Source organism: Leptinotarsa decemlineata, unplaced genomic scaffold, assembly GCF_025532065.1.
Source record: "Leptinotarsa decemlineata unplaced genomic scaffold, Ldec_3_MD MMD2_tig00000576_RagTag_RagTag, whole genome shotgun sequence".
NCBI classification, from domain to species: domain Eukaryota; kingdom Metazoa; phylum Arthropoda; class Insecta; order Coleoptera; family Chrysomelidae; genus Leptinotarsa; species Leptinotarsa decemlineata.
Window position 1 is genome coordinate 10750778 of NW_027412551.1, and position 20117 is coordinate 10770894.

A 20117-nucleotide genomic window follows, 5' to 3' on the forward strand; every position below is an offset into this window, starting at 1 on the left:
TCCATCTTGTTGAAAAACAATATCCATATCGAATTCATTAGGATTAGCTTCGACGATATCAGTGATGAGAGGGTCAACAGTAGTTTCCAGCATATTCAAATAAAGTTTCCCTGTTGAATTTTGATCAATGAATAGGGGTCCTGCAATATTGTTTTCCAATATTCCTGCCCAAACGTTATTTTTTTCTGGATATTGGGTATGTGTTTCCCGGAAAACGTGAGGGTTGGTGTCACTCCAATAACGGCAATTTTGTCTGTGAACACTGCCGTTTGAAAAAATGTACATTCGTCACTAAAACAAATATTGTGGAGATAGGTAGGATGCCTTGCAGTGGTTTCCGTCATGATTTCGCAGAATTCTTTTCTTCGATCAGGGTCGTCTTCAGTTAATTGGTGTACCATTTCAATTTTGTATGGATGATACCTATTCCTTTTCAAAAGTCTCCACAGAGTAGAAGGAGACACCTCATAAACATTCGCGATGGAATAAGTAGACTGTTCAGGATTTACTACCATCTCACCAATTATTTGCAATTGCTGTTCTTTCGGAATGGACGGATGACCTGGGGGCTTTTTGTTGTGTACACTACCGATAGTTGTGAATTTGGATACAAGTTCCCTCAGATATTTTCTACAGATAGGACTATTCAGAAAACGTTCATCGAAAATCTTCTAGGTCTCGTGAAAGTTACGCGTCCCACCGTGAATAAAAATCGCTTTAATTTTTTCTTCCAATGGACGAGAATTGACCGTTTTAGAGATTGTTGACATGGTACCTTTCTACTAGTAAAACCGAAAACTACATGAGAATAGTCTAACTGAACAATGATGTTTATTGTCGTACTGACATTTTGAGGTTTGTCTTCAGGAAATTATTAAATGTTCCGCCATTTTGTAGTAGGTGAAGATATTGACTTCATATTATAGGGTTGTGAAATTTTCGTCAGGAGCTTTAAAATGATTTGTCACAAGACCCCCCTTTCTATTAAATTTTTTCCCAGATGAAGCCCAGTCGCCAACTTGTAAGTTTCATCTGTCAATTTCACTTCAAAATAAAGTATTCATGCTTTTATTATTATCATTAAAGAAATGCACTGTATGGAAAGTCGAAGTATGAATTGAAAGTTTTCGCTTCAGTTAATGAGTTCAGGTAAAAAAAAAACTGTGAACGAAAACTTAATGGAAATAGAAATGAAACTTCACCATGATAAGTTTCTCCCATTCACAATATACTTTTCCAAAAAAAAATTACATTCACCTCATATTCCAAATATTCTCCAAAATCATTTCTCTTCATTTCTCATTAGATATACAGAGTGGGGCACCCATATGATACGGTTTCTGTAAAACGAACCATTCAATTTTTCAGGGATTTATCTATTTCATATATATGTTCATTAATCGAGGCTGCAGAAGAAAATTTTTTTGGAGTTTTAGAGGTGGCTCAAAAAAGTGACATATCAAAGTTGTGTTTTTTCAAATGGAACACCTTGTATTTCGTTACACTTTTGAATCGGTCAGGAAAAAATAATATAATCTCATAGGAAGTACCATGTACCTAACTATAACCATTCTTGATATTTTTTTATGAAAATGCTAGATACAATTGGGAACTAAATAACATCGAAATGTATACAAATCATTTCTTCGAATTCTGATGAAGCTTGAGAAAGGTTTAGGGCTATTGATTTCGATAATACCCGTTTCTCAATATCATACAGAATGTTCAAAATTCATTGTCATTTTTTTTATAATTATTGACAAAGATAACCTGTTATTTCAAATAGAACACCCTGTATATTCTGGTCTTAACAATATAGAGTTCAATTATCTTTCATTTCTTTTTGGGGTTTCCTATACCTAATCGAAATAGTTTTTCAGATATTGGCTTTTCCACATAGTAGTTCTTATTTCAATGCATTCTTTGAATCAAGATAGCTCACTTCAAAACACATTAGGTAACCCTGAAGACAAGATGCTGGAAATGAAAAATGAAAATAGCTTTGACGACTATATATCAGTCAGACCGAGTGAGCTACTAGAACCCGTTTCAAAGAGCACGCAGCACATAACCGATTTCAGAGACCAAAAAAATCTAGTGTCGCCAAAAATACCTTGGAAACTGTCTGGAATTGTTGAAATCGGCACATGACACCAGATTTTCAGATGCCTTCGGAAGCCTAGTAATAGCGAAATGTGGCCTGAGAACTATGAACAGTAACATAGGTCCTATTCCGAACAAACGGCTCATGTTTCACACATTTATGAATCAAACGCGTTTTCTTTCTTAGGCCCGGGACTTTCCAGCCCATGTTATTCGTTCAGTGATGGAGTGGTAGAAAGCCATGAAAGTTAATTTTTTCCCAGTAAACTAATCTTTTCTCAAAGTATTCCCTTTTCAATTCATATCAGCAAGACATTAAACACAACGCCTCAATAAAAAATATGCTGGTTTTTATTTCAACTCATTACTGTTTCAGATGTCGCTTCGAGCTATGATCCATATTGCAATGCAGTAAGAGCGGGTGGTATCGAAATTGTTCGTCCACAAAATTCACCAATCCACCCACGGAATGAAATTCGGAATCTTCATCTGGAAACTGGAGAGTTCGTTCATTATGAGTCTCCTTCAAATAACAGCTTCGATATGGAGACGTCTCTGACAATAGCTCTCCAAATAATTCTGCAGAATACATCCGGATACATCAAAAATCTCAAAATATGGAGTACTGTTAGTGAAGAATTGAATACAATCGTCAAAACGGTTTTGGACAATCAAGCATTGACACAATATGAGTATGTTGAATGTGTCGATGGTGCCTGTAGAACTGAGTTTGATATTTTTGTTATTGGACCAAATATTTCTTCCCATTCCAACGACCATCTGAAACCCGGTGGATTCATTCTTCAGATTGGAACTGGTTTGAAGCTTTCTGGCATGCAAGTTATATTCCAAGCGGGCTGTGGTAGTAAAAATATCACTCTACTAACCCCAAAAACCATACGCTGTAGAGATTATGAAGTTCTCAAGATAAGAAAGAACGAGTTCAGTTGGTTGCAGAGACTAGAAGTTTTATTACAAACTAATTCTGTTAAAGTGGTATATTTAGTCAGTCAAGAAGGAGATATTAATGGAGTTGTGGACCTTATGAGAGTATTATCTACAGAGTCTGAGCGACTGTCATTCAGAAGTATAGTAACAGATTCAAATTCTAAAGTGTTTTCTGTTGATGATGAAATGTATCAAAGACAATTGGAAAAGAATGTAGCGATCAATATACTTAGGAATAATGGATGGGGAACTTACATTCATTCGCCTTTGGAAAACAAAACGAAAGGAGAATCTATGTCGATAGAAACCGCTGGTGAACTGTCACCAATACCTTCAGTCATAACTAGGTAAGCGAATTACTTCATACTAACTCCTATCAACAATTCCTATTGTGGTGAAATGAAATCCTAACATAACTGAACCAAATGAATCCCTTCTTAAAATTCATATCCAGAAGTGAGTTTCATATTTTATTTAGGGAATCACAAAGACATTACATTAGTTCAAACTTGTTCTTCATACAGAGGAAGTGAATGCAATAGAGGGTTGAAATGGGGATTAAAGAAATATTTGGTATATCTGTAGAAATTCAGCTAGAAGGTGATACCAGAACCTCAAAGTGATGCATTCATAATGCGATGTTAAGATTTGTCATAGTTTTCATAATATTTTTGATGAATTGTAGGTAATTGAACATTGAAAACACAAGTCTACGTCTTTGCTAACGTTTCGTGATTCATTTGATCTTCTTGAAAGCCTGAGGGTAGCGATGAAATAAATCTTGAAATGTTAGCAGAGGCAAAGATTTTGTCCATATTGTCCAATAATTGTACAATTGATTTCTTAGCAACGTTATCTACTGGACATAAGATACTAGAGCGGTTTCATCAGAGGTACGAGGCCGGTTTCACGATAGGTACTAGGCCGGGTTGCTCTGAGTAGAAGCAACTCTTTTGATTAAGACATTTTTCACGGGATTACAGTCCATATATGAAATTCATAACGAATCTATAGATCGTGTCACCACCACTATTCTTACGACTGGATTGGATGAACTTACTTGGACTTGTTGATCTTTTGCGGCAGAAAATCATAGCATAATGTCTGTAAATTGTTTTCGACCCTGATTCGGGGGGTGATAACATTACTGAAACTATCTGCATCTGTCCATCTAAGATTTTCAGTTCATGGGACACTTTTCAATGTCTTCAAATGAGATGAATTGAACGGAAACATATATTCTTAACTTTGGGATTTTTTAATAAATGGTTGTTCAGTTAGTTCTTTGAAGAGAATAAGCGTGTCTCCCATAACAACTTTCAAAATGTTATTTTTAGACTGTAGCTCCAAAAACAACCTACTACCCATTCTTGAGATGATTACTCAGGAACATTCGTGAATTTTCTGTAACCCTTTATATTCTAGGGTGAAACTAGGGTGAAACAATATTACAAGACATTAGTGTTGTCAAGTTCAAAGACCTTTTTTCTTTCGCAGCCCAAAGCTTGACATTCCAATTTTTTTGCAACTTTCCCTGTTCGATCTGTCTATGAGGTGATGCATCATTGATCAGTGTCTTCTGAGAAAAAAATGGTTCCAGCCTCAGATATTTCTGTACAATCCTGAGATTCGATAAGTTTTACTTTACTCACCTCTGTTTTGATCAAAATTCTGTCGTCATTTGCCTGCCCAGAGAAAACATTATTGCATATGGGATGTTAGAAACAAAGATTATAGTAATCATACACTGCCCACCTTTCCATTTTTACACAGTTTTCTTCACTGCACCCAGCATAAAGCATTATGTTGATTTTGGAAAAAAATCAGTGGTGGCAGCACAATATATTGAACAATCAATCATATTCAGTTCAATTCCAAAATCCCTTTTCCACAAGTTTTCAATTCGAAAACATATATTTTACGAATCATTGCAGATCACAGGCCCAGGAAGAAGTGAAAATATCCTATTTAGGTTTAGATTCTACAAAAACCAATATGTCCGATTCGATGACCTGTTCAGGATACTCTGGAGTGAGATCTTCAGGTGAGAGAGTTATGGGACTAGTTGCATCTGAGGAAGTTTCTACACGGTTTGAATTCCATTCAGTCTTCACATGGACGATACCAAAATCATGGAGCTTGCAGGAGGCTGCTACTGTACCTTTGGCATATGCAACGGTAAGATTATTTTCATGTTCACTATTTGATTTTTTAAGACGACGGCCTGGATGCCCCAGCACATCAACAACAGATGAAAATATTGGGAAAGTGAAGAAAATTGTTTTAGAGAATCGTCAATTTCCATGCAATTTTTTTGGAAGTTTTGGGCATTAAGCTTATGCTAGCAAAGTTCGTTCCAGAATTGCTGAATTTTGACCAAAAAAACCGTCGCATCGCTCAGGAATTGATAAATGACGTCGAAAGCGATTCATATTTATTCAAAAGGGTCATAACTGGTGACGATTAGTAATACATAATAATAATATAGCTAAGACATATATAATCAAATCTATCAAAAAAATTATAAAAAGAACAACATTAATACATTGGAAAAACGCCAAAAGATCAGGTGGTCTGTATATCTGTTATCATTCTCAAGCGTAAAGTAATATACTAGTGAAACAAGTGAAAATAATAGAGAAAAATTAAAGAAGAAAAACATATTTTTTTATTCTTCTCATTTATTTTTTTTATTGGGCGTATTTTACGTATATCTATGTATATCTACTTACATTTTTCTACCAACATTCTACTTTTATTAAAGGGTTCAACAAGTTGCACATGCCTGCCAAATTTAATTTTTTTACTCCTTGTCCTTTAAAAGATATTCAACAAACATTCAAAAAATGAATTCAATTCAATAGTCTTTCTTCAACAAGTGTTCAAAATGTTGTCCATTTACTAACTGACAATACCCTAAACGTAACTGAAACTCGTTTTGAACATTTCTGATTACTTCGCCGGAAATTAGCCTACACTCCTGTCTTATTCGTTCTTTTAAATCCTCAATATTTGCGGGTTCGGTCTCAAAAACTTTGCTCTTCAAGTAACCCCATAAGAAAAAGTCCAAAGATGTTAAATCCGGAGACCTAGATGACCATTCATAGGGTCCTCTTCTGCCAATTCATCTGCCTGGAAATACATCATTCTGGTACTCACGGACAGATCTTGCAAAATGAGGAGGCGCGCCGTACTGTTGAAACCAGATATTTCTACTCGGGACGTCAGCTTCTATAGGACAAGGGAACAAAATAGCCAAATTCGGAACTAGGTCCTCCTGCAAGAATTCTCAATATCTTGCTCCAGTAAGATTTTCTTGGGAGAAAATCGGTCCTTTAACTCGATCATCAACAATCCCTGCCCAAACATTGACTTTTTCTGGATGTTGAGTGTGGCCTTCGTTCATCCAGTGTGAGTTTCTGTCTGCCCAATAACGACAATTTTGACGATTTACCACACCATTCAACATAAACGTTGATCCGTCAGAAAATAGAACGTTTTCTTTTTGTACAACATTCCTGTCTAATAGATCCATCATTTGTTCGCAAAACTGGAGTCTTCTATCTGGATCATCTTCGGTGAGTTCCTGGAGAATCGTTATTTTATATGAATGAAATTTTTCAGCTTTAAGAATTCTTGCCACTGAAGACTGGCTAATTTTGAGTTCCCTAGCTATCTGCCTAGTGGATACAAGGGGATTTTCTTCGACAGAGAGAAGAACATTTATTTTGACCTCTTCACTGAGGGCACTTCGGCGATGATTATTTGTTTTTCTTAAATGCCCATTTTCCCGGAACTGTGTTTCGATCTTGCTTACGGTACTTCGCGATATGGGTGGTAAATCAGGATATTTCTCTCTGAATAAATGAAAAATTTTGTGTTCTTGTCTTATCTCCGTAGTCAATCATCATTAGAATTTCAATCTTATGTGTTTCAGTTAAGTACGGCATTTTACTAATGGCGAACAACAAACTGTGAAACGACTAACAGTTTTGTGCACAAATATGATTGAAATGCAATACTACTCTCCTTACTTTTTTTTTGATAACTTTTTTATGACAATGTCACTGTCAGGTATCCCTGACATTCTAAGCCTTCATTGAAGGAAGACTATTGAATTCAATTCATTTTTTGAATTAGATAATGTTTGTTGAATATATTTTAAAGGACAAGGAGTAAAAAATTGAAATTTGGCAGGCATGTGCAACTTGTTGAACCCTTCAATAAAAGTCATTAAAAAAACAGGGTTGTCTTTTAAAAAAATTATCGATGAAGTCATATCTCATATTTGAGACAAACTGTATAATTTTTTTTGCATGACAATAAAAGCACTTCAAAATACTAATCGACGTGTCTGAGCATATTTCCGAAAGAAACAACACCTTTGATTTAGTGAATTTGTTCCATGTTAGAGACTCGCACTGTATACTTATATTTGATTGTTCATCAAGAAGATGGGTTTTCATTCTTTTTTTGAAAACTTTTTCACTCAAAACCTTGAAATCTTGAGGAATTGAGAGAAGTTCTTTAACGTGAGGCAATAGATATCTTAGATTCAAATGACCTGTTTTTACTAATTCCATACTGTCCAATAATACAAAGAACTAATATCAGTAATACAAGGTATAATAAATAATCATTTAACACTTTGCGATATAAAAAACGAATACGAAAAAAAATATCAAATTATCTGTAGTTTCATCTTTCAAGATCTTCACATTTTTGTGAAGATTTCGATTTTAATAAAAAAACCTATCTGACGACATCTGACGACTTCGTACATTATTGTATTTGAATAATTTTTTTAGAGTTACTATGCTTTGTTGGTAAGAGGAGACATGAAGAAGGGAGAATCGATATTAATACACTCGGCAGCGGAAGAAGTCGGACTTGCAGCAATTTTCATTTCGCTTAGTATGGAAGCAGTCGTTTTCGCCAGCGTTAGCAGCTCCAAAGAAAAAGAATTTCTCAAAAAACTATTTCCCAAACTTAATGATGAAAATATTGGTAAGTGAAGAAAAATCAGGAATAATGTCAAACGAATAACCTGAAAATATACCGGAGATTTCTCTGACATTTCTCGGCCATATACAGGGTGGAACACCCCATTCGACAGGGTCCCTGTAAACCAAATCATTCATTTTTTCTGTAATTTCTTCATTCCATTGTACGTATATTGAACAAGGCTACAAAAGGAAATTATTTTATTATCTCAAAAAAGTTGTGTTTTTTCAAATGGAACACTCTGTATTTCGTTACACTTTTGAATACATCAGGAAAAAATAATATAATTTCGTAATAGGAACTATGTACCTTACTATAACCGTTCTCGAGTTTTACTATGTTTTGGAAACTATATGTACAGAAATCATCCTTTCAACTTCTGACCAAGCATAAATGAGGTTTCGGGCTATTTATTCCGATAAAAACGGTTTCTCAATATTATACAGAATGTTCAGAAATCATTTGTCACTTTTTATAATTACGAACACAGATAACTTTGTTATTTCAAATTGAAACCCTGTATTTTTTGGTCTGAACAATATAGAGTCCAATCATATTCTACTTCCTTCTGGGGTTCCCTTTACCTAACCTAACAGTGTGACTGTTGGATTTAAACTGTTAGGTGTAGTTATCAAGCAAATAATAACGGTTCTTGAGTGATTTCAGTAAATATTATATTCTTTATTATCACCATTAGATGTATAAGTAATCCACAACAAAACATCATAACATTCATTGATTTATCTCAATAATCTTACAAAGAACCCGAATTCATCATTCAGTATGCCGTCTTTCCCGTTCTATACAAATTATAGTCCTTTCATTTACAGACTTTGTGGCATTTTTAGTAAATAGGGGATTTGTGTTAGCACAACGCTCCCGAATGGTATTCTCTAAATGTTCTTTGTTTGCAAATGGTCTGTGCTCATACTCTTTTTATTTCAGATAACCCTATAGAAAAAAGTCCACCGGAGATAAGTCCGGTGAACTTGGTGGCCAATAATCTTCCCAATCTCATCCTAATACTTTGCCCCTAAACATCTGACTGAAACACTATTTCACTTCTACCGTTTTATGGATCGTCCCCCCTCAAGCTGATATCACAAAGTTAGTCTTATCACTTAGTGGCAGATTATCCGAAACTTCAGACAACCGATTTATAATGAAATTTATGTATATGTCTGCGTTCAAATTTTCTCTAAAAAAATATGGTCCAATTATCTGGTTATGTAATAATCAACACGATACATTTGTCATGAATTAAAATTGGTCACGGCATTCTATTACAGAATTTGGATTATTATGGGACCACCAGCGACAATTTTGGGAACTAACTGTTCCGTTCGACGTGAAATTTGCCTCGAAATGCGATATCATTTTCTGTCTCACCTGAAATTTATTTTTGTGCAAAATTCTCCTCACATTTTCTCTGTCAACCCCTGTATCTTCACTACTACTCCAAATATTGGTTTTTCCCACAGTACTGGAGTGAATATTTCTTCCTGGATGTCGCAACATCTCGATATGGCACATTCTCACCACACAAATGAAAGATTTCCACTTTGTCTCGTGTGGATAACATTGTACGTAAACCTCCTCATTTGCGAATTATAAATGTACGAAAATCTGTACACAAAACAACTCGATTCGTTAAACGCAATAATTTGACATTAACCAAAACTAAAAATGTGTTTCTAAAGCCTACTAAGAGAAAATTTCATTACTACTACTACTACCTACTATTTTATTCCCGACATATTGTATTAGTCTTATGATGTTTAAAATCACGAAATTTTATGTTCAGTACAAATCGCTAAAACAAAAGTCTTTTGAATAATTATGAAACTGTAGATTAATGTTGAGTTTACAGAAAAGTATGATATTTCGGGTTAGTTTGTAACTGATTTATTGGTCACGAGAATAATAATCAAACTGGATAACAATCTATTGAAAAAGGAATACGAGCACTACGTAGTACGGACCATACTGTATCCTGTATCAACAAAACTCAAACGCACCGCTCATGAACAAATAACGAATAAACCATCAACATGAAATAATAAATGCCATACGTTGCAAGGGAGCCAAGCCTCCGACCGCTTTAAAATACACAGGCTCCACGAGACCGATCCAACCAGCGACACATGTCCCGATTTGTAATTTCAGTTGCACAAATTATAGCGTAAGAGGAGGCTAGCCTCCAGTTGGTCTCCGTTAGTGTACGACTGCGTTTGTTTTTTATTTAATCATTCTGACGGGATGCCGTGACGGACCGGGACTGAAAAATATTTCGGTAAATCGTTTTAGTGTTTCTTGATAATATTTGTTATTTGTGTATAAAACAGGCAGTACTGTATTATAGCAGTGCTTTTTGGTAATATTTTCATATGTTTTTAAAGTGTTCTCTTTCAATTTCAAAGTGTTTTCAGGTTTTCACTTTTCGGTAAGTTTTTTTTTCATTTATTATGGATAAGTTGGACGAAATTAAAAAATCTGACGATATAGTCGATTGGTTGCTGACAAATAATTTTAAGTATTTATCTTATGATAATAAATTTTACATTATTGAAACTCTGGGAAGGCCTCAACCAAAATTGATTTCAATTAAAACGTCAGATAATCGACAAAATCGAAGATTCAACACTAGTTGGTACGATAAATGTGATTGCTTAACCGTCTCCATTAAACGAGAAAAACTTTTTTGTTGACCCTGTGTTTTATTTTCCGTACAAACCGAATACCAAACGTGGTCTAAAATAGGATACTCCGATTTAAAAAAATTACCTCGTTCTACAGAAACACATTTTGAATCTAAGGAGCATATATTTTTGTCTTATAAATTAAAATTGTTCAGCAAACAAAATATACCAACAGCTTCAGATACAGCTCAATAAGAAGTCATTATTTCTTTTAATAATCAGGTTAGGGAAAATCGGTCGAATTTATAAAGACTTATCGATATTACGATTTATTTGGGTTCCCAAGAATTAGCTTTTCGTGGACACTATGAAACCGAAGATTCGATTAATCGCGGCAATAACAAGGAACTTTCAATGTTATGGGACAAATATGATTCACAATTTGGCACTTTTTTAAACGGTAGCGTTTTTTCGGGCACTTCAAAATCCATCCAAAATCAGCTTATAGACAGTATGACATGTATTATAAAGGAAAATATAAGCAAGGAGATTGAAAGTGTTGACGATTTGTTTAATTTTTCAATTCGTACATGTGAGACCTATAATTTTAGGCAAAAGTTAATTGCGTAAACCTATGATGGGCCTGTGGTCATGACCGGCCATTTAAATTGTTTACAAACTAAAATAAAGTCCATAGCTCCTCATGCACTTTTTACGCATTGTCATGCCCATGCCCTAACTTTCGTATTAAGCAAAGCGTGCAACAACATAAAAAAATTCGCCTCGCCGGCGGGCTTTTCTGTGTGTATCTAGTCTTTATGGCTTCAGCCTCCCCTGTTCTCCAATGCACGAGCCGTCACTGAATACGAGTGTAATAAGGATGAAGAGAAATACGTTTATTCAATTACTGACATATTAACGTACATACATTGTATCCGTTAAATTACATTGTATACATTAAATCCGAATCAGTTTATCAATGAAATGAAAAAACTATATGAACTTTGCAACAACAAAGGCGAATTACTGAAGATGTATATTATAATATCTTTTTTTTGATAACAAGCCAATAGGGATATTTTCTGGGCACGATATAATATTGAAGTCTTGTATTCATCAAAATTATGGAATTCAATTAATGTTTCGTTTGAATCGATAAAGCTAAAGATTCGAAAAATTAAAAAAAAAATTAAAAAGAGTTGAACTGACAGTAGAGAGTCCAAATTTCAAACAAGGGTATAAAATTGAAAACTGAGAAACTTTTTCTTTTGGAAATTTTCGAAATTTACAAAAATAAATGATTTTTTGAGGATTTTCTAAAATAATGTCAAATTTGACAGGTCTAGAGTAGCACATGATAAAATAAAAGAGGCTGTCTTCCACTTATTTTCCAAGCCCAAGCTAACTGCGAAGTCAAATTTTTATTATATTTATCAACAAAAAAAAATTCCATATGTTGCGAACTTTATGTGTGACACTATATATTCTATACGGACTGATTCAAAATGTTGACTAGCTAACTTCAGAGACTTTCCGATCGCGACAGAAAACTGTTGTACCGATAACGACCGCTCCTATAAAGACGGTACGTGAATCTCAGGGTCGAAGTGAGGTGTTTTTCAATAATAATAATAATAATAAATATTGGAGTGAAAGACATTTAAAATGTACTGGTGGTCCCTTACGCCGGTAACCAGGCAGGATGTCGACAAATTCGATAAGGTCGCCAGTGTGATAATAGATGTGCAATAATAGATGTTATCTTGTGTATCTTGTTATTCTATTCAAATTCAAATATGATTTATTCAATGATTTCAAATATTTTTTCAATGATATGAATATTAATTTGAATTTTCAGGAATTGTCACAGACGGAAAAGTCGAGAATATAATAATGGAACGAACTAAAGGACGAGGCGTCGATTTGGTTCTGAATTTTACAGCTGATTCATTTCAACCTTCCTTCATGTGTCTAGCAGATCGAGGACGATTCCTCCAAATTCACAAAGAAGATCTAGTATTTGACACAGTCGTTAATTCATACATTTTCTTGAGAAATTGTAGCTTCCAAGAAATCGATATGGATGATCTGTTCCATTCGGAAGACGAGGAATGTGAAATCGTTCGTGACCTGATCATTGAAGGTATAGGAATAATCAATTCATTCACCAATATAAGAAGACCTAACAACTCCAGGAGGTTCCTTCACAACTAATTCCGAAGAACAAATTATGTTGAAAGTAATATAGCTACAAGAGTTCTACGCCATTTCTTATTGGAAAACGCGTACAAATTTGAGCAATTCCTTTCTGGTCCCGCTTCAAGGTCACGCATCGTTGGTAAGTGTTTCAGAAAGAGACGTTAATGAATGGGAAAGAGACATGTGGCGTAGTCGTCCCCATTCTTTAGCTTTTGCCGTCATCCAGTCGACTAATCAGAAGCTACCGCGCGTACAGCGGTATATTCAAATTAGTAGATGGACAACGTCTTTATGTGCGCATTTAAAGGTCGCGCGTCGTTGGTAAGTGTTTCAGAGAGACTTTCGTAAGTGGAAAAGAGACACGTGTGACGTAATCGATTCAGAGAAAGATGGAATGAGTATCTGAGAGTTTTAAAAATCGTTAAATCGCCTGAATGGACCTGCTCAAATTTGCACGCGTTTTTCCATAAGGAAAGGTATCGAACTCTTGTAGCTATATTACTGTTGAAAATGAACTTTTTTTTTCACCCAACTAGATATTTTTGAACTTTTATTTCTCATGAAGTAAAACATACATCCGCACTTATGCATCGAATGATGAAATCTCTCAGAGAAACCTGAAATTTCCTAAAGTTTTTGCTCTCATGCTCTCAAAAATCTAAGACATCAGGATGTCTATTGAACAATCAATCAGAATTGACTTCGAGATCAACTCCTGGAGTAGGCATGCCTGTATATTCAGAAAAAATAAATGTGATTTTTATTCAAGGTATCAAAACGGGTGTTGTGAAACCTCTTCCCTCCACAGTTCACGAAGTATCAGATATGAAAAGTTCGACTGGAGTGTCTCCCTATAGAAAGCATGAAGGAAAAGCTCTACTCAGGATCGATCACGACAAATCAGATACCGTCGAAGTAATTGAAACTGGCACACATTCTTTAACTTTGAACTTGGATTCTGAAAAATCCTACGTAATAATAGGGGGGCTAGGTGATTGGGGTCTTGAACTAGCAGATTGGTTGATAGAACGAGGAGCAACGAAAATAGTCTTGAACTCTGAAGTGACCGTATTCAACGCGTACCAGGGATTATGTTTGAGAAGATGGTCCAGGAATAAAGATGTTGTTGTGAAAGTGACTACTTTCCATATTAGTAATCCGAAGATGGTTGAGGATTTAGTGCTGGAGGCACGGAAATTGGGACCTGTTGGAGGTACGTGAAATATTCAAATTTTGAGTTACATTTCATTGTGAGAGCATGTGTTTCACTATAACACATGGACTGAAAAGTCCGGGGTCTAAGGAAGAAAACACTTTTTTTGTTCAAAATTGGCTTTATTCATCAAGAGCCATACTATCATTCCAACGCCGTTCTGACATTTCAATACCACTTTTGTAGAACGACTCATGTTTTGCCTGAAAATAGGCCTCTTCACTTGAGCGAAAATTCCCAGCGGTGAGCATTTCTTTGAGGTCTGCGAACAGAAAAAAGTCGCTGGATGCCAGATCTAGAGAATACGGTGGATGCAGAAGCAATTTGAAGCCTAATTGATGCAGATTTGTCATTGTTCTGATTGACTTGTGACACGATGCGTTGTCTTGATGAAACAAAATTTGTTTCTTTGCCATATGCGGTCGTTTCTTTGCAATTTCGCCCTTCAAATGCTCCAATAACGCTATATAATGGTATTTTCCTTCTCAAGGTAGTTGATGAATATTACATCACGCACATCATAAAATACGTAGGCCATAACCTTTCCAGCCGATTGTTGTGCTTTCGGGCACTTTGGACGAGGCTCACCAATCAGATGACGTTAGTTTTGATTCCGGAGTGAAGTGATAGATCCATGGACAAACACCTCTCAGAATCATCAAAACGTTCTTGTTTTTGGTCAACAGTGAGCTCGCGCGCCACCCACTTTGAACAGATTGTTTTATGTTTTCTTGTGTTACTGCCTCATTTGGACGTCCACTGCGTTCGGAATCATCGGTGTCTCTACGAACACGTTTGAAATCAGCAAACTAATGTCTTCTGAAAGTTGGTACTAACTGATAAAGCGGTAAATGCAATAAGACTAGCTATGTGTTAGGCCCGAAACTCTTTAGACCAGGTAGCACATATGGATAGTACCTCATATTAATCTCATGGTAAAGTGGCGCTGTAATAATTGTGTGGCTTCTGATGAGCTCTGTTACACCAGCGACGCAAAGTGAGGAAATCGCATTTACAAAATGCCAAAATTAAGTACTTTTTAGGTGCTTTTCAGATACCGAAGTCAAAAATTAGGTGCTCTGTAACTTACACCGCAACTCAATACTCAAAGCTGTGTTGCTATATAATGCTAGCAACGTAATGAAAATAATAATGGAATAATGAATGTTAAGGAAACACTATTAGGTGTTAATTAAGTGATGAACGGTGAGGATCGTTAAATTTTCTAATTAATAAACAAAAGCTTCCAATTTCGCTAAACAACAAATCTAAGAATCAGGTCTCTAGAAAACGAAAGCTCGAACAGATATAAACTAAGCGTGGTAACAAAGTGCTCACTAGATATTTATAGTTAATCCAGATTCCATAATGGCTATGGGGCTCATGGATTTGAAAACCATCATTACTGAGTTTTTACAGTACGTTTCTCAATAAATAATGGCAAGAGAATAAAGTGATTATTAGGTGCTCACTAAATATTTATAGTAAACCTAGATTTCATAATGCATATGGGGCTTATGGATCTGAAATCCACTATGACTGATGGACTGAATTCTTACAGTACGTTCCTCAATAATGAAGGGCATGAGAATAAAATACTAATTAGGTGGTCATTAGCTATTTATATTTCAAGAATTGAATAAAATAACGTTTCGATCCTCATTTTTACAAAAAACAATTGGAAAGAAAGTCATAACTTTCTTTTTTTAAATCATATTATTTTTCATTAGCGGGCGTTTGCAAGAAAACTTTCAACTGGTTCGTCTATATTGAATAGAGTGATCCAATAAAAACAGTCTTCTGCTTACCGTCTAGACATTTTTTTTATAATGTTACAAAAATTCTTTCAGAAGGGCAGCTCGATATCTTAACTCTTTATGGAGGTCACTGAATTTATATGTTTCTTTCTAAATAACACGAAAAACAATTTTATTCAGTTTTCTTTCAGTAGAACTACGAAAATGAATTTGAATCAAATTTTGAAGTTTCCTTTCTTGCCGGAAATTCTCATTAAAGAAGCTCTGATCCTTTTTTGCTGACTTAACAGATAAAGATGTATGAAGCTCTGAAAACCTGCGAGGACAAATATTTGCTTTTATTATAGTAAAAAAATAAAAATTTTGAATCTTCTCTCTAGTCTGTTCAAAATAATATCTCACACTTCTTATGTTAAATTAAGCTATCCATTTTTATTATTCATCTTTATATTTAGTACAGAGAAGTTATACAGTATGCACTTTTAATTGCGGAATAATTTGATGACTGCTAGGACGATTTTTTGCACTATAATTGAATTCAGTTCATTGGTTGTTACGGAAACAGTAAGTTCAATATAGTCTTATTTGTTTTGTTGAATTTGCTTGATTTGTACTTCTTGACGGGCGTGGAGAATTGCATGATATTGATCTTAGGATCAATGGTGATGCCATTGTAGGTAATTGAACAGTTTTTGGAACTTCTCTAAGAGTCATAGCCATTATGGAATCTAGGTTTACTATAAATATCTAGTGAGCACTTAATCAGCACTTCATTTTGAATGTCTATGTATGTGTTGACGAGCATTTCAAAACTTTATTGTATATGATTAATTTTTTTCCGCTTATTCACGGTCGTTTTCATCTTAATTTCTTGCAAGCACAAAATTAGCACTTTATTACCACGCTTAGTTTATACCTGATTCAGCATTCGTCCTCGTTTTCTTAGATCTGTAAGATTCTTTACTTCATTATTATTTTCATTGCGTTGCTACCATTACATAATGCTAGCAACGCAACTTTATATGTATCGTTTATTTAGCACAAGCTAATGCAGTTACAATATTAGTCTTAATCTAGGTTAAAAATTTAAATTCACAATTGAAATTTAAAATTCAAAATCATGTACATTGAAACATATAAATAAAAACAGCACAATAAATAAAATAAAAAGAAGAAAAAAAAACTGTATTAGCAGGTTCCTATACTAAACACTTTGTAGGTCTAAAAGGTGCACTTTTAATTTTCTTTTAAATATATTTAAAGAGGTAGCATTATTAATATCCTCCGGTAGTTCGTTGAATGCTTGAACTCCTTTAATGAAAACTGTATTATTTGAATTGACATTACTAGTCTGACGTATATGAAAGTTATTGCGACTTCTTATATTGTATTCATGATATTCAAAGTTATACTTTAATTTGTCACTTAGATATACAGGAACATCACCAGTTTTAATTTTAAAAATAAATATTAATGCTAAATAACGAAAGTAATTTTTTACTGATAACCATTTTAATGTATTCAACATTAATGTTATATGTGTTCTTCTATCACAAGATAATATTACTCTCATTCCTCTATTTTGAAGTTTCTGAAGTCTTCCAATTTCATTTTGGTTTAGTAAGTACAAGATGGTTCCACAATAAGTAAAATGAGGTAAAATCAAGCTATTATACAAAAGTAAAAGCGACCATTGGTTTAAGTGCTTAGATTGCCTACTTAAGTAATTAATTTTGAATGCTATTGTTTTAAGTGAGTGTTGAGTTGCGGTGTAAGTTACAGAGCACCTTATTTTTGGATTTTGGTACCTAAAAAGCACCTTAAAAGTACCTAATTTTGGCATTTTGTAAATGCGATTTTCGTACTTTGCGTCGCTGGCGTAACAGAGCTCTTCTGATGGAAATTTGGTTGATGAATAAAGCCAATTTTGAACAGGCCCGAGACTTTTCAGCCCATGTACCAAAGTATTGTGACGTCCGAACATGCTATCGTATAGCGAAACACATGTCAAGGTTTTTTAACTTTCGAGTGGAAATCTCACATTGACGTGTGTTCTTTGATACATTTAAATGTATTTTCATCAAAACTGTTCATTTTCAAACACACTTTGTTCGAACAGGTGTTTTCAGTGTGTCTCCAATCCAGAAAGTTACAAGTACTCTCAACAACGCAGAGAGGAGCTTTCAGGAAGTATTCAAAACCGAAGTTGAATGCGCTCAAAACTTAGACACAGTTACCCGCAATCATTGTCCAGATCTTGATCACTTTTTATTGATTTCTTTGTCGACATGTGGAAGAGAATCTTTCGGACAGAAAGTTTATGGAATGCTAGGTTCTATTCTGGACCGTTTGTGTGAGAAGAGGAAACACGACAAATTCCCAGGACTATCCATTCAATGGGGTGCAGTAGATGTTCATGTTTCAGCAGAAAGTGAATCTAAGGTAATGATACTAATTTCAATACGAGTGTAAAAGTGTATTCATAATTATCAATGAACAAACAAAAATTAAATTTTAGGAACAGTAACCTCACTTTTGATCCCGCGGTGTGAAATTTGTTGTGGAATATTCAATTGATTAGTAATTTTATTGGGATTTCTCGATTATGATTATTTGTCTGCATGCCTAGTTTTTACAGTAGTTCCCATTAGATTTCGAAATTATTTTCGTTTTCAAATACGTGAATCAAAATACTGTAAATCTAAAAACAAGCACCTTCCCCAATCACCAGAACTGCATTACTCTTCTCGACGCCCGTTCCTCCTAAAATCACTTGCTAATATGAGAAATATATTAGGGAAATTATGCAAGGTCTTAAATTTACATTCTGGCCCCACGTTCAAGGTGCCACTTTCTATCCCGTTATTTTCGAATTCTTGGGATACTTATGCTCCGGTTGCTCTCGTCTGGTGACTGGGTCGTGAGTAAGTCTAGGAAAATGTCATGAAAAATCAGTTCTCTAATTCAGAATTCTTTTAGTTTCTTTTTTTGTTTTTATGGCCGCCACCCAGCTTGTTTTCTCTAAACTGGGAAATATAAAGAAACACTTTCACGGACTTTCGGAGAAGGCAATAAAGCCACAATAAATATTATGTTGTATATTAATAATTGATATATAAAAAAATATCGGTACCCGGAGTAACGTTACCCTTGGCTTACACTTCAAAATTAACACTTATTTCCTTTCGAACGACCCCAAGGGTCACAATAATAGTACGTATATGTGGGAACTAAATATTTGTTAGGATTATCTTTTCTAATCCAGAGCTCGCCTTTTGCAAAATCAGGGAGGGAAGGTTAAATAATCCAGGAAGGGATATATGCTGGAATTCTAACGGTACACGGGGAAATTTCTCCTACGTCCTTGCACAATTTCCATATGAAATAAAAAATAGATTTGGTCTGACCTTAGGATCCAACTGATTGAAGTCCAAGGTGAAAATTATTCATTCATCATTTCCTATCCAACCGCACCAATGAATTATTGTGATTAATAGTAATCTCCGTGTTACCAATTTATATGTAAAAACGGCGTTATTGATATGATAAGGTATGGAGGCCTGACAGATCTACAAAAATAGGAATTGAATTTAACTTTTGATTCAACGATATAATTGTCAAAACGGATAAGGATGCAACCTACCTTCTTCCCAGAACAGCCTCCAAAATTCCTTTACATATCAACAGGTACAGGAATGTGATTTCGCTTCTTTAGATAAACCAACGAAAAATTTTATACCAGCTAATCTTCTCGACTCCTTCGTTCTCGATCTCTTTACCGTTCTGTTAGTCGGGACATGCGCAAATTTGAATTCCAATACTTAAATCAATTAAATCTTTGAATTAGCATACGGTATACAACCTTCCTTACCCTAGTAAATATGTTTATTCCAAATATCTACCGCGTTACTTGTTGATTTAGTAAGGTCATTTCGATTCTCTCTGAGGGATCTATACCCAGGTTAACAAAATTATCCCAACGTTTCTGAAGTGTTCAAGTTTTTCGTTACACTCCAACGACATTGGCGTCCGCAGGAAATGAAGAGAACTAGAAAAAAGTTTTCTTCATATCCTGAAGACGCTAACTTGGTTGTAGAAACAGGCGTCAAGAATAGTATCTACTGAAATACTGTAGAAGGTGCTTGTTTCTTTCAGAACTATCGCCCCCACCCGATTCCGCACGCATATATATACATATATATATATATATATATATATATATATATATATATATATATATATATATATATATAT

The 20117-nt window shown here is 34.8% G+C and overlaps 1 protein-coding gene across 1 annotated transcript in view; it reads left to right on the forward strand.

The window, feature by feature from the left end:
- LOC111505821 (fatty acid synthase) overlaps positions 1–20117 on the forward strand; it is a 76340-nt gene that overhangs the window by 55001 nt on the left and 1222 nt on the right. Inside the window, exons 11-16 of the mRNA XM_074174424.1 lie at positions 2480–3398; positions 4986–5229; positions 7860–8058; positions 12553–12837; positions 13663–14106; positions 17983–18305. Coding sequence (XP_074030525.1) covers positions 2480–3398; positions 4986–5229; positions 7860–8058; positions 12553–12837; positions 13663–14106; positions 17983–18305 — 2414 coding nt within the window. The remainder of the gene's footprint in view (positions 1–2479; positions 3399–4985; positions 5230–7859; positions 8059–12552; positions 12838–13662; positions 14107–17982; positions 18306–20117) is intronic.